The sequence below is a fragment of the Kogia breviceps genome, chromosome 6 (genome assembly GCF_026419965.1).
Source record: "Kogia breviceps isolate mKogBre1 chromosome 6, mKogBre1 haplotype 1, whole genome shotgun sequence".
NCBI classification, from domain to species: Eukaryota; Metazoa; Chordata; class Mammalia; order Artiodactyla; family Physeteridae; genus Kogia; species Kogia breviceps.
In genome coordinates this window covers 86044842-86061688 of record NC_081315.1, presented here as the reverse complement: position 1 = coordinate 86061688, position 16847 = coordinate 86044842, and the positions used below count along the sequence as shown (strand labels likewise).

At 41.8% G+C, this 16847-nt stretch overlaps 1 protein-coding gene across 1 annotated transcript in view; it reads left to right on the top strand.

Moving 5' to 3' along the window:
• Positions 1 to 12782: 12782 nt before the first annotated feature.
• The window catches only part of NWD2 (NACHT and WD repeat domain containing 2), a 210695-nt gene continuing 206630 nt past the window's right edge, over positions 12783 to 16847 (top strand). The window contains exon 1 of the mRNA XM_059067598.2: positions 12783 to 14847. Coding sequence (XP_058923581.1) covers positions 14697 to 14847 — 151 coding nt within the window. The 5' untranslated portion in view covers positions 12783 to 14696. The remainder of the gene's footprint in view (positions 14848 to 16847) is intronic.

The following is a 16847-nucleotide window of genomic DNA, read 5'->3' as shown; positions in this document are numbered from 1 at the left end:
ACTCTCTGATAGATTTTGCGTACAATTCTAATAGCATATTTTATCACAGGGCTTTAAGGTGTTACACAGCTACATTTGACAGTCTTGATTTGTAAAATGAGATTCAGAAAGGTTAAGTGATTTGGATCCTATTCTTTACTGCCCTAATTAAGCTCACGGGGCTCTGCCCAACCCATATCTGGGAAGAAAACAAACTGTGACACAGATAACACCGTCCATCTGGGTCACTGCAGCAGTTCTTAGTGATCCATCTGTACTGATACCAGAGATAGAGATTGGGAACACCCATTACTGTGCATCTGCCACCTCTACTCACTTTGATCTCCTCTTTTCTGAATTCCTGCTGTACTCATCCTTAATCCACACATTGGGCTATTAATCACGCATGGCTCTGCACTGTTGCTTAATTATTTCATGTTTATTTATTCTACTGACACATAATTATGAAACATTTACTGTGAAGAAAGTACTATTCTAGACTGGTGTGTGTGTGTGTGTGTGTGTGTGTGTGTGTGTGTGTGTGTGTGTGTGTGTGTGTTCTTTTTAATCTTATTCATGTAAATACCTCCATCTTATTCAAAAAGAAAAAAAAGAACTTAAGGAAACTATGGCAGTGAGGAAATATGGTTTCACTGTGCTCAGGAACTAAAACCTAGGAAAGAAGATAAGACCAATGTAGTGTTCATTAAGATACTCCACAAATATTCCAGTTCTTTTCTCCTAGATATATAGTTGAGTTGAAATTACCCTCTCTAAAGTTGGGTGTGATCATGTGACTTCTTTTGGCTAATGAAACATGAGTTGAAGTGATGTGTATAACTTCCAGGTGGAGGTATTAAGGGCCAATAAGTCAATTCACCACATTCCTTTTATTTTACCTTAGTGATCATAGAAGTATATGAGAAAGTAGTGCTTCCATCAGCCAGGGTTTTAAAGTGTCCACTATGAGCAAAGCTCCTCTCCCAGCCTTCACTGGATATGCAGCATGAGTGAGAAACTTTTGTTGTATTAAACCACTGTGATTTTTAAACAGTTTTATTGACGTATAATTTATATACAACAAAATTCTCCTGTTTAAAGTATACAATTCAGTAGTTTTTAGTACATCTACAAAGTTGTATAACCATCACCATAATCTAATGTTAGAACACTTTCATCAGAACAACATCAGTTAGAAGATTTAATCAACAAGAACTCTCATACCCATGAGCACTCACTCTCCATTCTCCTTCATCTTCCCAGCCCTAGGCAATCACTAATCTACTTCTGTCTCTATAAATTTACCTATTCTGGGCAATTCACATAAATTGACGTGTACAATATGTGGTCTTTTGTGACTGTTTTCTTTCACCAGGCAGATTATTTTGGAGATTCGTCCATGTTGTAGCATCTCTCAGTAATGTATTCCTTTTTATTGCTGAATACATTGTATGTATGTACCCATTTTGTTTATCCATTCATCATGTGTTGGACATTTGGGTTATTTCCACTTTTTGGCATTTATGAATAATGCTGTTACAAATATTTTTGTAAAAGTTTGTGTTGTTATATATTTTTGTTTATCTTGGAATTGCTCTAGGTGAAAATGCTGGATCATATGATAATCATGTTTAACATTTTGAAGAATTGCCAAACTACTTTCCAAAGTGACTGCATCAGGGACTGCCCTGGTGGCTCAGTGGTTGAGAATCCGCTTGTCAATGCAGGGGACACGGGTTCGAGCCCTGGTCCTGGAAGATCCCACATGCTGCAGAGCAACTAAGCCCATGTGCCACAACTACTGAGCCTGGGCTCTAGAGCCTGCGAGCCACAACTACTGAAGCCCACAAGCCTAGACCCCGTGCTCTGCAACAAGAGAAGCCACTGCAATGAGAAGCCACACACCGCAACGAAGAGTAACCCCCGCTTGCTGCAACTAGAGGAAACCCATGTGCAGCAAAGAAGACCCAACGCAGTTTTTAAAATTAATTAATTAATTTAAAAAAAAAACAAAAAGTGACTGCATCATTTTACATTCACATCAGCAATGCTTAAAGATTCCAATTCCTTCACATCCTTACCAACAATTGCTATTGTCTGGCTTTTTTATTATAGTCATTTAAGTGGGTATGAAATGGTATCTTACTGTACTTCTGATATGCATTTCCCTATTGAGTAATGATGTTGTTCATTCTTTCATGTACTTATTCATCATTTGTAAATCTTTTTTTGAGAAATGTCTAGTAAATTCTTTGATCATTTTATAACTGGTATATTTCTTATTATTGAGTTAGAAAAGTCCATTATATAATCTATACACAAGTCCCTTATCAAATATTTGATTTGCAAATATTGTTTCCCATTCTGTGGGTTGCCTTTTTGCTTTCTTGATGATAAGTTTGCAAGACAAAGGTTTTTAATTTTGACAGTGTCCAATGTTTTGATTTTTTCTTTTATCACTTGTGCTTTAGGTGTTATATCTAAGAAAACTTTGCCTAAACCAAGGTCACAAAGATTTACTCCTATGACTTCTTGTAGGAGTTTTATAGCATTAGCTCTTACCTTTAGATCTATGATCCATTTCAAGTACAATTTTATGTGTGCTGTGAGGTAGGGGTCTAAATTCATTCTTTTTTTTTTTTTTTTTTTTGGCTGCGTTGGGTCTTCATTGCTGCGCATGGGCTTTCTCTAGTTGCAGGGAGCGGGGACTGCTCTTCATTGTGGTGTGTGGGCTTCTCATGGCAGTGGCTTCTCTTGTTGCAGAGCACGGGCTCTAGGCACGCAGGCTCAGTAGTTGTGGCACACAGGCTCAGTAGTTGTGACCCTCGGGCTCTAGAGCGCAGTCTCAGTAGTTGTGGTGCACGGGCAGAGTTGCTCCGCAGCATGTGGGATCTTCCCGGACCAGGGGTTGAACCCGTGTCGCCTGCATTGGCAGGCGTATTCTTAACCACTGTGCCACCAGGGAAGCCCTAAATTCATTCTTTTGCATGTTGATATCCAGTTGCCCCAGAACCATTTGTTGAAAAGATTCTTATTTCTCCTATTGAATTGTCTTGGCATCTTCATCAAAAAGCAATTGATCATAAACATAAGAATTTCTTTCTGGTCTCTTAATTCTATTCTTCTAATTCTATTCTTTTTTTAATTGGAGTATAATTGCTTTACAATGTTGTGTTGGTTTCTGCTGTGCAACAAAGTGAATCAGCTATATGTATACATCTATCCCCTCCTTTGGACCTCCCTCCCATTCCCACCCCAATCCCACCCATCTAGGTCATCACAGAGCACCAAGCTGAGCTCCCTGTGCTATATAGCAGGTTCCCACTAGCTACCTATTTTACACATGGTAATGCATATATCTCAATCCTAATCTCCCAATTCTTCCCAACCTCCTCTTCCCCTGCCACGTCCACATGCCCATTCTGTACATCTGCATCTCTATTCCTGCCCTACAAATAGGTTCATCTGTACCATTTTTCCAGATTCCACATATATGCATTAATATATGATATTTGTTTTTCTCTTTCTAACTTATTTCACTCTGTATGACAGACTCTAGGTCTATCCTCATCTCTACAAATGACCCAATTTCATTCCTTTTTATGGCTATGTAATATTCCATTGTATATATGTACCACACATGTATCTATTCTATGCCAGTACCACACATAGTTACTGTAGCTTTGTAATAGGTTTTAAAATCGGGTAGTGTAAGTCCTTCAATCTTGTCATTCCTTTTTAAGGATTGATATGACTAGTGTAGGTTTTGCATTTCCATGAATTTTAAAGTAAGCTTGTCAATTTCTGCAGAAGGAAAGAAAGAAAGAAAGAAAGAAGGAAAGAAAGAAAGAAAGAAAGAAAAAGAAAGAGAAAGAAAGAAAGAGGGAGGGAGGGAAGGAGGGAGGAAGGAAGGAAGGGGGAAGGAGGGAAGGAAGTAGACCAGCTGGAATTTCAGGGAATTGCATTAAATCTATAGATAAATTTGGGGAGTATTGCCATCTTAATACTGAATCCTCTGATCCATGAACATAGAGTATCTTCATTTATTTAGATCTTCCTTTATTTTTTTCAAGAATGTCTTGTTGCTTTTGGTCTTGTACCTCTTTTGCTAAGTTTATTTTTAATGAGCTTTTACTCTTTTGGATGCTATTGTGAGTGAAATTGCTTTCTTAATTTCTTTCTTGTATTATTCATTGCTAATGTATAGAAGTGCAATTGATTTTTGTAATGTTGCTGAATTCATTTATTAGTTCTAGTATTTTTTAGTAGCTTTTTTGGGATTTTCTGCATAGAAGATCATGTTGTCTGCAAATATAAAGTTTTATCCTTTGTTTCTAATTTAATGCCTTTTATTTATTTTATTCTTAATTGCCCTCTCTAGAACCTCTGGTGTGATACTGAAGCAAAGAATCCCTGAGATTTTGAGGTCGGTTGTTATTGCAACATAACCTTGCCTTTATATCAGTAATGCAAACATTAGATGGAACAAAATAGAGATGGATTCCATTTAGTTGGCAAAATCAGGGAAGGCTTTTGTGAGAGTGATTTGAAAAGGATAAGCCTTGAAGGATGGAAGTGAAGCCATTCAGTACCAAAAACTACAATATTGAGTTTTACACCTTGATTTAGTCAAAGTTAATCAGTAAATGAAGAGTAGAGAGAAGACAGGAAACAAAAGTTAAGAACAGAATATTTGTGAGAAGCTGTACTGGAGAGTTGAGAATGAAGATAGAAAGATCAATCCAGAGGCTACTGGCTACTGCTAAAGCCTAGAGAGGAAATAGCAAGTGCCAGAGCTAAGAAGTAATTAATGCTGCCTGTTCCCAGATCCCTCCTCTGCTCACATTTAGAGCTTCAGCTGTACCTACACTGCTTTGAGCCAGGATCCTAGAGTCCCCCAACTCCTAGCTAAAGGATATTTACTAGCTACTGAGCATGAAATCTATTATGAACCTTTTTCCTGGCTCTATTTTGATCTTGGACCTCAATATCAGGAACAGTATGAGTTTTCCACATTTAAACTGCAAGATAGCTTTTCACATTCTGTGATCTCCTTTTCTGCTTTGCCATGGGCCCAGGAATCAATGTACTTCTCTTGCCTTTTTTCATGTTGCTCTAGCTCATGTCTTACCTAGATTTTCTCATCTCAGCTAGACTGCCTGTAGAGTAAAATCCAATGTCCTCAGCTCCTTTTGGTAGACCTGCAACCCTCATCCCCAAACACACAAAACAAGACACAAACAGCCAAAATTCCTCAAATGGAATTGTAGTCATTGACTGGTTTGTTTGATTTTGTTTGTTAGTTTTTACTAGACCTTATCAATATAAATTAAAATTTTTAAAAACTAAAAACTTTTAAAAATCCAACATAGTTTTGCTGTCACGACCCCCTTTTAAATTAATAACTATGTCTAGCTGGGCTTCTCTTCTAATAATAATCACCATCCCTGAGTACCAGGCACTGTGCTAAGTCCTTTAACACGTTTACTGTTCACCACTGAAAAGTAGTCGACTCATGTCCATTTCACAGAGAAGGACACTGAGGCTTAGAGAAGAAAATTTATTAGGCTATAGTCACAATTTCTAAATGTCGAAGCCAGTATTGGAACCCGCATTTATCAATTTGTTTCCAAAACCCACATCCTGCTATTATAACCTACTACCTTTTTGGGTAGAGCCCATGAAACCCCTTTTAGATTCTTGCTCTTGCATTGTTGGGCATTGTGACTCTGCTTCCATTCAACCCTTTTTTTCTAGAGGGTCAACTGATATCTTTCCAAGTATGTACTTGTCTTACTGGGTTTAGTAATGTTTAAGAAACCTCCAAACTGATTGATGATCATTTCATTAGAGTCTTCCTCTACACAGATAACATCTTTTTGGAGTCCCATACTAGATTGGACTGCCTGAGAACAGGGTTTGTCCTTGGAACAAAGAAATGCTTAACAGGAAGTGTTTAATGAATAAATGAACAAATAAAACAAGCAAATAAATAAAATGGATGAATATATGAATGGACAAGTTCAATACCTCATTCTTGCAACTGGCTTTTGCACTGTTTAAAGGCAGTGCCACCCTGTAGCAGAAAGAGAATGGAGATTGAATCCCAGCTTCACTGCTTAACAAGCTCTGTGAGGATGGATCATTACTTAACCTCTCCAAGCCTCAGATTGTTCCTTTGTAAAACGAGTAACAGCATCATACGGCATATTGAAGGCCATATGAGATATTGAAGGTAATGAATGTAACACAGAGTAAACATTCATTGACTATTACCTCCATTCTCTTACCTTTAAGACAAATTTTGCAACCTGAGTTTCCTCCTACTTTCCTTGTCTTGAGCTAGTTCTCCTTTGCCTGGATAATTACATTGGTATATGCTACCTAGCATCTAGAGATGGAGTATATCATAATGTTTGAAACTCAGATTCTGGAACTAGACTGCCTGCATTAAAGTACATACCCCACCACATCCTGTGTGATCTAGGCAAGCATCTTGACGTTACCTCACCCCAGTTTCCTCATATGGAAAATGGGAATAATAATAATGCCTTCCTCCCAGGGATGACAGCTTAGAATTAAATAAGTTAATGTCTATAAACTCATAGAACCATATATAGCCCAGTGAAAGGCATTTAAGTGTTTACTTTATTACTATTATTGTCATTGGCATTATTACTACTACTACTACTACTATTACTACTACTACTACCACCACCACTGCTTCAGGCACTTAAGTAAAAGTACCCTACAATGTTCTTCTTGAAGATAAGAGAACTGAATCTCTGCCTTCTTCATTTGCTATTGGTCTCCAGCTACTTGATGTTTACTACTGGATATCACAAGTGCCAATTGCCTTTCTGTCTAAACTCTAAGTTTTTTGCTGCTGAAAATTATCCCCAAGTACTTGCAATATCCTGAAGTTAGTCTGTCTCAATTTCAGGATGTATTCATTCTTTGTCTGTCCCATTTTGAGATATATAGAGTTCTACTGTTCCAAAATTAAGTGGTCCCTAGATCACTGACTGGTGTGTGTGGGTGTGTGTGTGTGTGTGTGTGTGTGTGTGTGTATGTGTGTCTGTGTTTGTGTACATATTACCTCTGCTGTCATATGGTTTCTGACTCTGCTGTGAACAGTCATTTCTCATTTCCAGATAGCAGCCCTTCCTCTTCCAATTCATTGTCTCGAATCTGCTGTGGTTCTGCCAACCAGGAAAACCCAGCTTGTTTGAATTGTGAATATAGTACATATGAAGAGACCCTGACAGAGAGCCTCTGGGATCTCCCATGAGTCAAGGGAGCGAGCAGCAGTGTGTGAACATTGTAACATATAGTGTGGTTGCTTAGAGGATTCTTCTTAGCTCACTTTCTTATTCTCGGTTGTGGTCCAAGAGAGGTGAGCTTTTTCAGGTATCTGAGTCTTAAAGAGGTAGAGCATCATTATCCTAATTTTATTCTAGAAATGCAAAAAGCATTCAATTCATCCCTTGTCCACAGCATCCAGATGTTCTGGGCCATATAAGAACAGATACTGTACACTTGCTCAGGGAGGTGTGTAAAGGTTTTAACCATCTGACCTCTGAACCTCCTTCTAGTGTTTAGAAAACTCTGTACTGCCTGAGTCTAGATGCAGGACAGATAGTCACTCTCCCTGGCTTCCTGGCCTCAGAATCCAGAGTGAAGATTACATGGCAATAGTGATGACAACATCTAGTGCCCAGTGGCAATGGTGCCAGTGATGGTATCCAGCGAATGGTACTGGTGGTGGCAGAGGTGTACTGCAGCATTCAGGCTGCAGCAGCAGCAGCAGTGTCAGTGCTATCCTAAGTGTCTGTTCTTGTGACACTATGTTGTGGATCCAGTGAGTTGACCTCTTCTGGTCCCCTCCCATTTTCCAAGCCTGGTTTTTCATCCCTCCCAGCAATGTTATTACTATCCAATAATTTTCCAGAAAATTGCTTATATGCTTAAGCCAATCAGCACCAGTTCTGTTGTTTTCCACCAAAAGCCCTGTGTTGGACAGATGGCTGATTTATTATTTTCTATCTAAACCATATATAAAGCAAACACTTGATTTCAAATGATAGTTTATTCTTTGAATTGAATTGGACCACGTATTGGATTATGGTTAGTAAATTTTATTGTCATATCCTTATTAGCACAATTATTCAGAAAAGGTGGCAAAATTCTATTTTGACTTACCACTTCCTATTTATTATAGTTTTACTCCCTTGAGTATCTTATAACCTAGCAAGTAGTGTTCAAATCATTTTTAAAAATCACTTTTCCCCTGTTTTCTTCTAGGACTTTTACAATTTCAGGTCTTAGGTTTAATCCATTTTGAGTTGATTTTTCTTCATGGTGTAAGAAAAGGGGACATTTTCATGCTTTTGCATATGGATATCTAATTTTCCTGAGAATGCTTATTGAAGAGACTATCCTTTCCTCATTTTGTATTCTTGGCACCCTTGCTGAAGATTAGTTGACTGTGTATGCATGGGTTTATTTCTGGGCTCTCTATTTTGTTCCATTGGTTGATGTGTCTGTTTTTATGCCAGAACTGTACTGTTTTGATTACTATAGCTTTGTACTATAATTTGAAATCAGGAAATGTAATTTGAAAAACAAATGTGCTTTGTTTTTCTTGCTCAGGATTGCTTTGGCTCTTCAGAGTATTTCGTGCCTCTATATGAATTTTAGGATTGTTTTATCTATTGATCTTAGCAATGATTTTTTTGGATATGACACCAAAAACACAGGCAACAAAAGCAAAAATAAACATGTAACATTATATCAAACTAAAAAGCTTCTGCACAGCAAAGGAAATCATCAACAAACCAACAGAATGGGAGAAAATATTTGTAGACCATATATCTTATAAGGGATAAATACCCCCAATATATATGGAACTCATACAACTTAATAGCAAAAAAATAAAGTAAAATAAAATAACCCAACTAAAACATGGGCAAAGGAACTAAATCAATATTTCTCCAAAGAAGACATACAAATGGCCAACGGATATATGAAAAGATACCAATAAAAAAATGATGACAATGAAAAAATCATTGTCAGGGAGATGTGAATCGAAACTACAATGAGATATCTCTTCACACCTATTAAGAAGGTTGTTATTTTTAAAATGAAAGACAAGGGTTGGCAAGGATATGGAGAAAAGAGAATCCTTGTACACTGTTGGTAGGAAGGTATATTGGTACAGCTTTTATGGAAACCAGTATAAGGGGTCCTCAAAAGATTAAAAATAGAACTATCATATGACCCAGCAATCCCACTCCTGGGTATATATTCAAATAAACTCATTTAAGCTCTCTGAGCCTCTTGTACTCATCTTTAAAACTGAGCTGTTAATAGAATTAAATGAAATGGATTTAGCTTTTGCTCAGTAAAAATATAAAAACCAATGTAAATAGGCAATGTACCTAACATTGCCATCCAAGCAGAATGTTTTATACACTATATTATTTGGTTTTCCTAACAACTAGTATAAAATGTATAGAAAATGCAAATGATGTTTATCAATTTGGCCAAATGAATCGTGTTATATATTGGTAGCCATGTGGTATATTATAATTAACCTATAGTTTGGTGTTCAGAGATCCAGTTTTTAGACTGGTTCTACCATCCACCAACTGAGTGAACTTGGACATGCCATTAAAATTGCCTGACCCGCTTTTTCATTTTAGAAAAATGGGGAGTAGGGTGGAGTATAGTTAATCCAGAACCTACTTCACAGGGTTAGAATCAAAATGAGTTAACAGGTATGAAAGTGCTTTGTAAAGAGTGATTCTCCAAATAAGTATCAGATGATGGAAGAGAGAAGAGGGTGTCTAAAGGTACTGTATTTGTGACTAATGTCATGAGGTGGAAAAATATTTGACGATCATAAAATGAAAATAAAATATTCAATTTAGAAATATAAAATAATCTACAGATTTTTTATTAAGAAACTTACCTTACTTTCTTCTACTTTGTATGACGTACATAGTGCTCTCATAACAATGTAATTGTATAGAAGGTTGTAAGAGGCAGACTGCTCAGAAAATACATTACACAGAATTGGAAGGGGGTGGATATAAAGTTAGAATTTCTGAGTCATGAAAACATCAGATAGCAATTTCAGAAAGGTGTAACTTTATTTAAAACCAAGCTGCTGTGAATTCTATCATGCTGCAGACACCTCTGAATCAACAATCTCTGTTGGCAAATTGTTATGCTGACAAATTCTCTCATAAACTGAAAATTTCCATTTTGTAAACAAGTAAGTGGGTTCCTGATGGTCTGGATTATATCCTGAGCTGGAACTCTAGAAAACAGATTCCTTGCTTGAGTGACCCTGCATAATCCATTTCTCATTTTAGCAAAGAGATTCAAATATTTATCACCCATACCAGGGAGCAACTGTGAACTTTAATGTAAAATTAAAACACTTCTACAAGTTTGGGAAACACAAAAACACATGGCTGTCTTCACTGGCTAGATTTTATGTAATAGAGTAGCATGGTGTGTTAATTTGGTCATCTTTATAACACTAGGGGCTCTATTTCCACTTCTATCCACAATAGGAAAAATGCAGAACACTGGTCCAGAAACATCCAGGCCAGAATATTTGATGTACAGAAATGCAAATGTACGTGCAGGTAAATACAGTTTTGATGATGTATCTTCCTTCTCTGCTGGGTCAGAGTCAATGTTCTTTATGATCATCACACCCATTATCTAAGCAGAATGAACTGAACATGTGATACAGCCATGCAGCTAGGTGAAAAATCACCAGCTTTCACAGGAAAGAGATGTAGGTGAGGTACATTTAAATACCATGGACTTTGAAACAAGCAACCTGCACATACATCACAAGAGGTATACAAGGGACAATGGTGTCCAAGAAGAGGCATCAAGTAGGAAGATGAGAGGTATTTGGCCCAGATCCCATATACAGTGGGATTAAATGAGAAACCTATTAAAAGCTTTATACAGTGTCTAGCTTACAGACGTTTAACATATCAATATTATTAGACATTAGTTTTCTTTCCTCCTGTTTTATAAAATTACTTTGTGGGAGGGGCATTATCTATATACTAAGGAGAGTTGGATTCCTTGACTGCAAGGAATCCTTCTAGCTTTATGAGTAGAATGAACCTGTCAGTAATTTAACCTTTGAGCAGCCCTGTTTTATCAAGGGCTGGCATCACTGTTTATAAAGATAGTAACCTCTTTGTGGTCCTCTGGCCTGCAAATTGGGGTGAGTGAGAGGATGGAGAGGGGAATACCTGTTCCTGATCACAACCTTGGTCCCAAGCCCATTTTTCATGTACTTTTATTTTCCTAATTCTATTTCTAGGTGCTTTTCTAGATCCTCCAGCCAACTTCAGGGATGGTATGGATTTACCTGTGGTCTTATGAGGAAAAGACAGGACCCAAGGAAAACAAGGAATTTGGAAGTCTTTGTCATTAGATGAACATCCTACAAGTTGGAAGAGTCTAGTCTTGTGTGAACTTGTGGCAGAACTTCTTTCCTATTTGGTCTGTGATAACCAGCCTTCCACACCTGTGAACACAGGCCTGAACACCTATTTTTCAGGTTACTAAAGATGCCAGCCAGGGTCAGACCTGGGCAAAATTAGAAAACAAAGGTGGAGTGTCAGAAAGACTACTGAGACAGGGGCCCCAGTACCTGGATCCCGGCTCAAGCATTAACTAGTTATATGACTTTGGGTAAGTCATTTCTCTTTTTTGAGCCTTGGTTTTGTGTGTGTGTAAAATGGGAGTAATAATAACATGTTTGTAAAGTGTTTTAAACAGATAAAAACAGAGCAGTCTCCATACTGTAAGTCAGGGCCTGTCTTTCACATTCATGCCCACTCTTTCCCTTCCCTTTCCAGTTTCTCTCCCTCCCCACCCTCCACTTGTACAGCCTACAGTTCCTCAGGGTGGGAAACAGATCTAGTTAATTCATAACAAAATGTTTGCACCGTGAGTGACTCTTCCCTTATGCCATCTGCATGCTAATGAATGAATCTCTGTTTTTAGGCTATCCAATGTTAGCAAGAGACAGAATGGAAGAAGGTAGAAGTGTGTGTTTGGGGGGTGGGGCAGGGGGACGCTGGGTATCCTTAGGTAGAAACCGCCCTGATAACCCAAAGACAGCAGCCTGCTCTACCTGACGCAAAGCTGGCTGTGCTGGGAGCCTTAGGAAGCTTGGTCCCACAGATACTGTGAAATTCTGTCTCCTCTGCATCCTTGGTCTGCAGTGACACTGGCAGATGCTAAACTTCGGCCTGTCTAGAACACTTAATTAGGTTATAGAGGCTGCCAAAAATCCCAAAGTCATCCTAAGAAAGTGAAACACTTTGAGATCTGAAACAAAGGTCAGAAGACACAAACACTAGTTTGATTTTTAAGAGAGAAACCAACAGATAAGGAGGCAGGGTGGGGGAGGGCGGGGGGGGGATGGACGAGAAGGAGAGGAAGGCAGGTGGGCCCTTGACAATATGACAACTCCTCGTCAGTCTCATAAACAACACTGAGATCAGGCATAAAGTGGTCCTGGCTCTCCTTTCTCCAGTAACAAATACTGTATATTCATAAAGGATGATACTGTAATAGACACTGTATATTCATAACCTCTTCCAGGGAGCCCAGTCTGAACCTCCTGGGCATCAGGAGAGCTTTCAGAGAGTTGTCCTTACTGCTGAAGAAAGTTCCCACCTGGGAGTAATGAGGTTGGAGAGAGAAAGGAGATAATTTGCTAAACGGGATCAGTTGAACTAACACATGGGCACGTTCAAGGTTTTCTTTATTGGTTGCATCAAATTATTACAAAGTAAGGACTGCTGTCTGCCCCCCTGGTTCTCAGTACTGAAGAGGCAGCCTTAAAAACCCAGAGACCCAATTCTCCGAAAAGGTTACCCCAGAAAGTGTGTGCTGGTGATGCGGCGGGGTGACAAAATAAACAGCAGTGCGTAGGACTTCACTGCCACCAGCAGGGCCCAGAAGAAGTGCAGGCCAGGAGGAGGCCAGGAGCTGCCTACAGCAGAAGCCCCAGGTGAGAGGCTAAAACTAGCAGCTGAGCTACCTTCAACCTGTGCCCACCCGCCCCCTCCCCAATCTCAAAGATTTGGAAAAGCTATTCTTCCTCTCTAAAAGACAGGGGTTCCTGCCCTAAAGCTCAATATAAGGGGTTTGGAGACCAAAGTCCAGGCTAAGGCTCTAAGCACGCCCTCCTCACTTCTGCCACCCCACAGCACAATCACACTTCCTTCGTGCCCCTGGAATTTGCAGAATTTTGGAGGTGCGATGAAGTGCGGCCCGGAGATGGCAATTTTATGGCTCGGTCCCTTTACATCTCACGTCACCCCGGACATGGATCAGACCCCTTGCACTGTCCACCTCACTGTTGCCTCGACCCCAGGCAACAGTCCCCCATGCGCTCTGGCCACGTTGGATCAGCGTCAGGTGGAGCCAACTCACGCTCTGCACGAACTTGGAAAAAGCTGCTCCACGCCGACTCTGATCTCTAGCACCTGGCTCCAATCCGTGGCCACCTGCACTTTGCGGGACGGTGCGCGGGGCGGCGCTCCCCCGAGTCCACACTGGCCTACGGAGCGCAGGGCTCGCGGGGCTCCCGGCATCCTCCCGTGCGGCGGGGCCCCGGAGCCTCCGGGCTGGCGGAACGGCCCGGGAATGCGACCGGGCGGGAGCAGGAAGGAACCCCTGGAGACTTAGAGACCTCGGGAGGGCTCGCTGCGGAGATCGGCTCTAGGAAAGGTTCCGTGACCACGCGGCGAGGAGCACGTGAGCGGCGCTGCTTCGCTATAAAAACCCCCGGCTCTGCTGGGCGTGGGGAACGAACGGAGCGGCAGGACTCGCCACCTGCGCCAGGAGAAACGGCGACGGTGATATTCCCTCCAGGACGCCCGAGACGGTCCCGAGTTTTGGTGCTTCGATCCCTGGGAGTCTGGGCTCCGTGGTGCGTCCAACTTTGAGGCGGAATTCCCAGCACTTAGGCAAAAAACGCGCAGACGCCGGGATGCGAGCGTTTTTGAAGATGCTCAGGGCTAGTTTGACCTTTAGTAGAGTTGGCGGAGGGGTAGCAGAAATCTCGGGCTAATTTCTTTCTGGTCGTCCACCGAAGAGGCAGCCAGGAGCGCCCGAGATCGTCCTCAGAGAAGCCTGGGAGACCCCTGGCAGCCCGAGACGCCCCGCGCCAGAGCCGCCCTTATTTAATTAAGTCGCGGGATATTCCTGTGCGGCTGGCGATAAACTCCGGACGCCTTTTGTAGATAAAGTTTGGTCCGCTCCACTTGCCCGCTCTGTCCCGGCCCTGTTGACCGCCCCCTCCTGTAGCGGCGGGCGCCGGCGGGGACATGGCCATGGGCTCGGCTTCCCGGCGCAAAGAGGCGCCGCGCGCGTAGCCGCCGCCACGCTGACCCCCCGCTCCCGCCCGCAACTGCGCTGAGCCCTGGCAACAAGCGAAGGCTGACGCCCAGAGCGGCAGGAGGCGGCGGTGAGAGGGGCCCGAGGGTCCGTATGGCCGCTCTCCGCCGGCCGTTGGTGTGCGCCACGGAGCTCGCCCGCGTCGCCTCGGGCTCGGAGCGGCTCTGAGCCGCGCCGCCTGCGGGGATCGATCTAGCCGTTCCGCGGAGCCGCGGGCAGGAACCCGAGAAGCAGGAGTCGGCGGCTCTTCCTCCCTGAAGGCAATGTGGCCGGCCGGCGCGGGCACCAAGCTGCCCTGTCCCCGGGACTCTGCGCTCCGGCGGGCGGCTTTCTCTGGGAACCTCACCGCCCTGCCTTCTCACCTGATGCCAGCGGGCCGCAGCGTCCGGGTCTTCATCAGCGCCAACCCTGAAGGTAAGTCCCTCGCTTGCGCTTGTTCGTCTGTCCTTCTATCCGTCTGCGCGGCGGGAGCCAGAGAGAGTGCCATGGCACAGCCGGGCGCGCCGTGCGTCCCCGGCGCTCCCTTTCTCTAGCTAATACCGAGGCTGTCCTGAGCGCTTGGGACTTTAATTTGAATCACTTTTCTTCTAACCTCGCTCATTCCTTCTGCATGCTGACTTCCCCTGGGACACCCATTTCTCTTGGTCTAAGAAATGTCCGAGGTATTAAAAGACGCTTCTGGAAGCCTCATCCGGCCACTCCCCACCCCCACCCCGTTTTTCTTTCCTTTAGCGGTTTCTTCTCCGAGGTTATCGTGAAACGCAAATAATACGTCCTCTCGCTCTCTCGGCTCCGCGGCAGATTCCTGAATGGGGGGCTACCTCCTCTGCCACTTGTTCAGGCCGAGGCGAAGTGAGATCCTGGGATTCCCCGAGGCTTGCCTCTTGCCGGTGTGCTAGTGGGACCCTTTGTCTGGGGGAGCTAAGGAGACCCTTGTGAACCCAAGATCCGCAGAGATCGAGGGGAAACGCGCTGTGTGGTCCTGAAACAGGCTGACGCGGGTTTCCAGGTGGAGCGTTCAGGATGATTTCATCTCTACAGTTGGGTCTTGGGCTAGATCGCCCCGGTCTAGAACTTGGCCTTCTGAGTCGTGTTCCAGCTAAAGGCTGGGGACCTGTTAGCTGCTAAATGAAAACTTGTTGATTTTTTGCACTCACAAACCACAGCGGCTGAGCTCCGGGTGGTCAGTTTCTCTCTCATCACTGCCTATCAATTCCCAGTCCTGAACGTTAACTTTCATTCCCAGTAAGTGAAGAAAAAGTACGATGCATTTGACTTGGCTTGGATAAAACTCTAAGAGTCGCTCTTTCCCAGAAAAATAAATGTTTGGCCCTAAGATGAGTTTATAGGAGACTGAAATAGGCGTGTGAGATGGGAAACTTGTTACACTCTAACAAGCCTTGGTTCTGACAAAGGAGTAAAGGAAAAAAAGAAAGTTAACGGTCATATGGATAGAATCATCATTTCAAAACCCAGGGTTCTGGGTTCTGGTTGCTTGTGAAAAGCATTCAGAGGATCTATAAAAAATAGCTTTCTAAAAAAATTACTGTTTCATAAAACGCTAGCAGAAATTTCAGGTACAGTTCACCTATGACAAGGGGATTGGGAAAAGAATCAAATAGATAACCCACAGTGATTAGTATTAGAAGGGCTGTATACTTTTGAGGGAGGGTATGACTGTCCTTTTATCAGTTTACAACTCAGTTTCACAGCACTTAGTAATTAAGGAGGCTTTTTGAAAGCTGCAGTACATTCTTTAAAATTCCTTTCATCTGAACTATGTCTTACAGGATTTTTTACTTAAATCTGGATAAAGAAAACTGTGGGGCTGTGCAGCATGTTGAAGGACCTAAGGAAGTTTGCAACTTAAGTTTTTGGTGTTGTTTTAAAAAATATTGGTAAAACAGCAGTATTGAGAGAATTTAATTTTCCTGAGCTTAAAAAAAAAAACCTCATAAGAAGTGTTAAGTATGCTGATGTAAAACCAGTTAAGTAACGCTTTTCTTTTAAAAAGTTGTTTTTAAATACAGTGAAAGGTCTGCTAATATCATTAGTAGTTTATTTTTCTTTGAATTTGTAATTTCTAGGATAAAAATCAGTGATAATGGATTTATATCAAGTTAGCTTAATATTGGATTAATATTCAAGATTAATGTCATTTTTCTTAAGCCAGTACATGTGATTCTATAAATTTTCCCGTTTCTTGAAATACAATAGAAGCTTCAGCGTGTATTAACATTAGGACAGCAGACAAGAGAGGGAGTGGATCATGGCTTCTGGTCACTGAGCTGGGCAGCTTGCACATTGATCTTAAAAGACCAGAAATGTGAATCTTACCTGAGAAATTGCAATAGGAGCAGGACTTCAACTTTTATCCCAAATGGAGAGCCGAGGGTATATTAAATAGAAAAGAC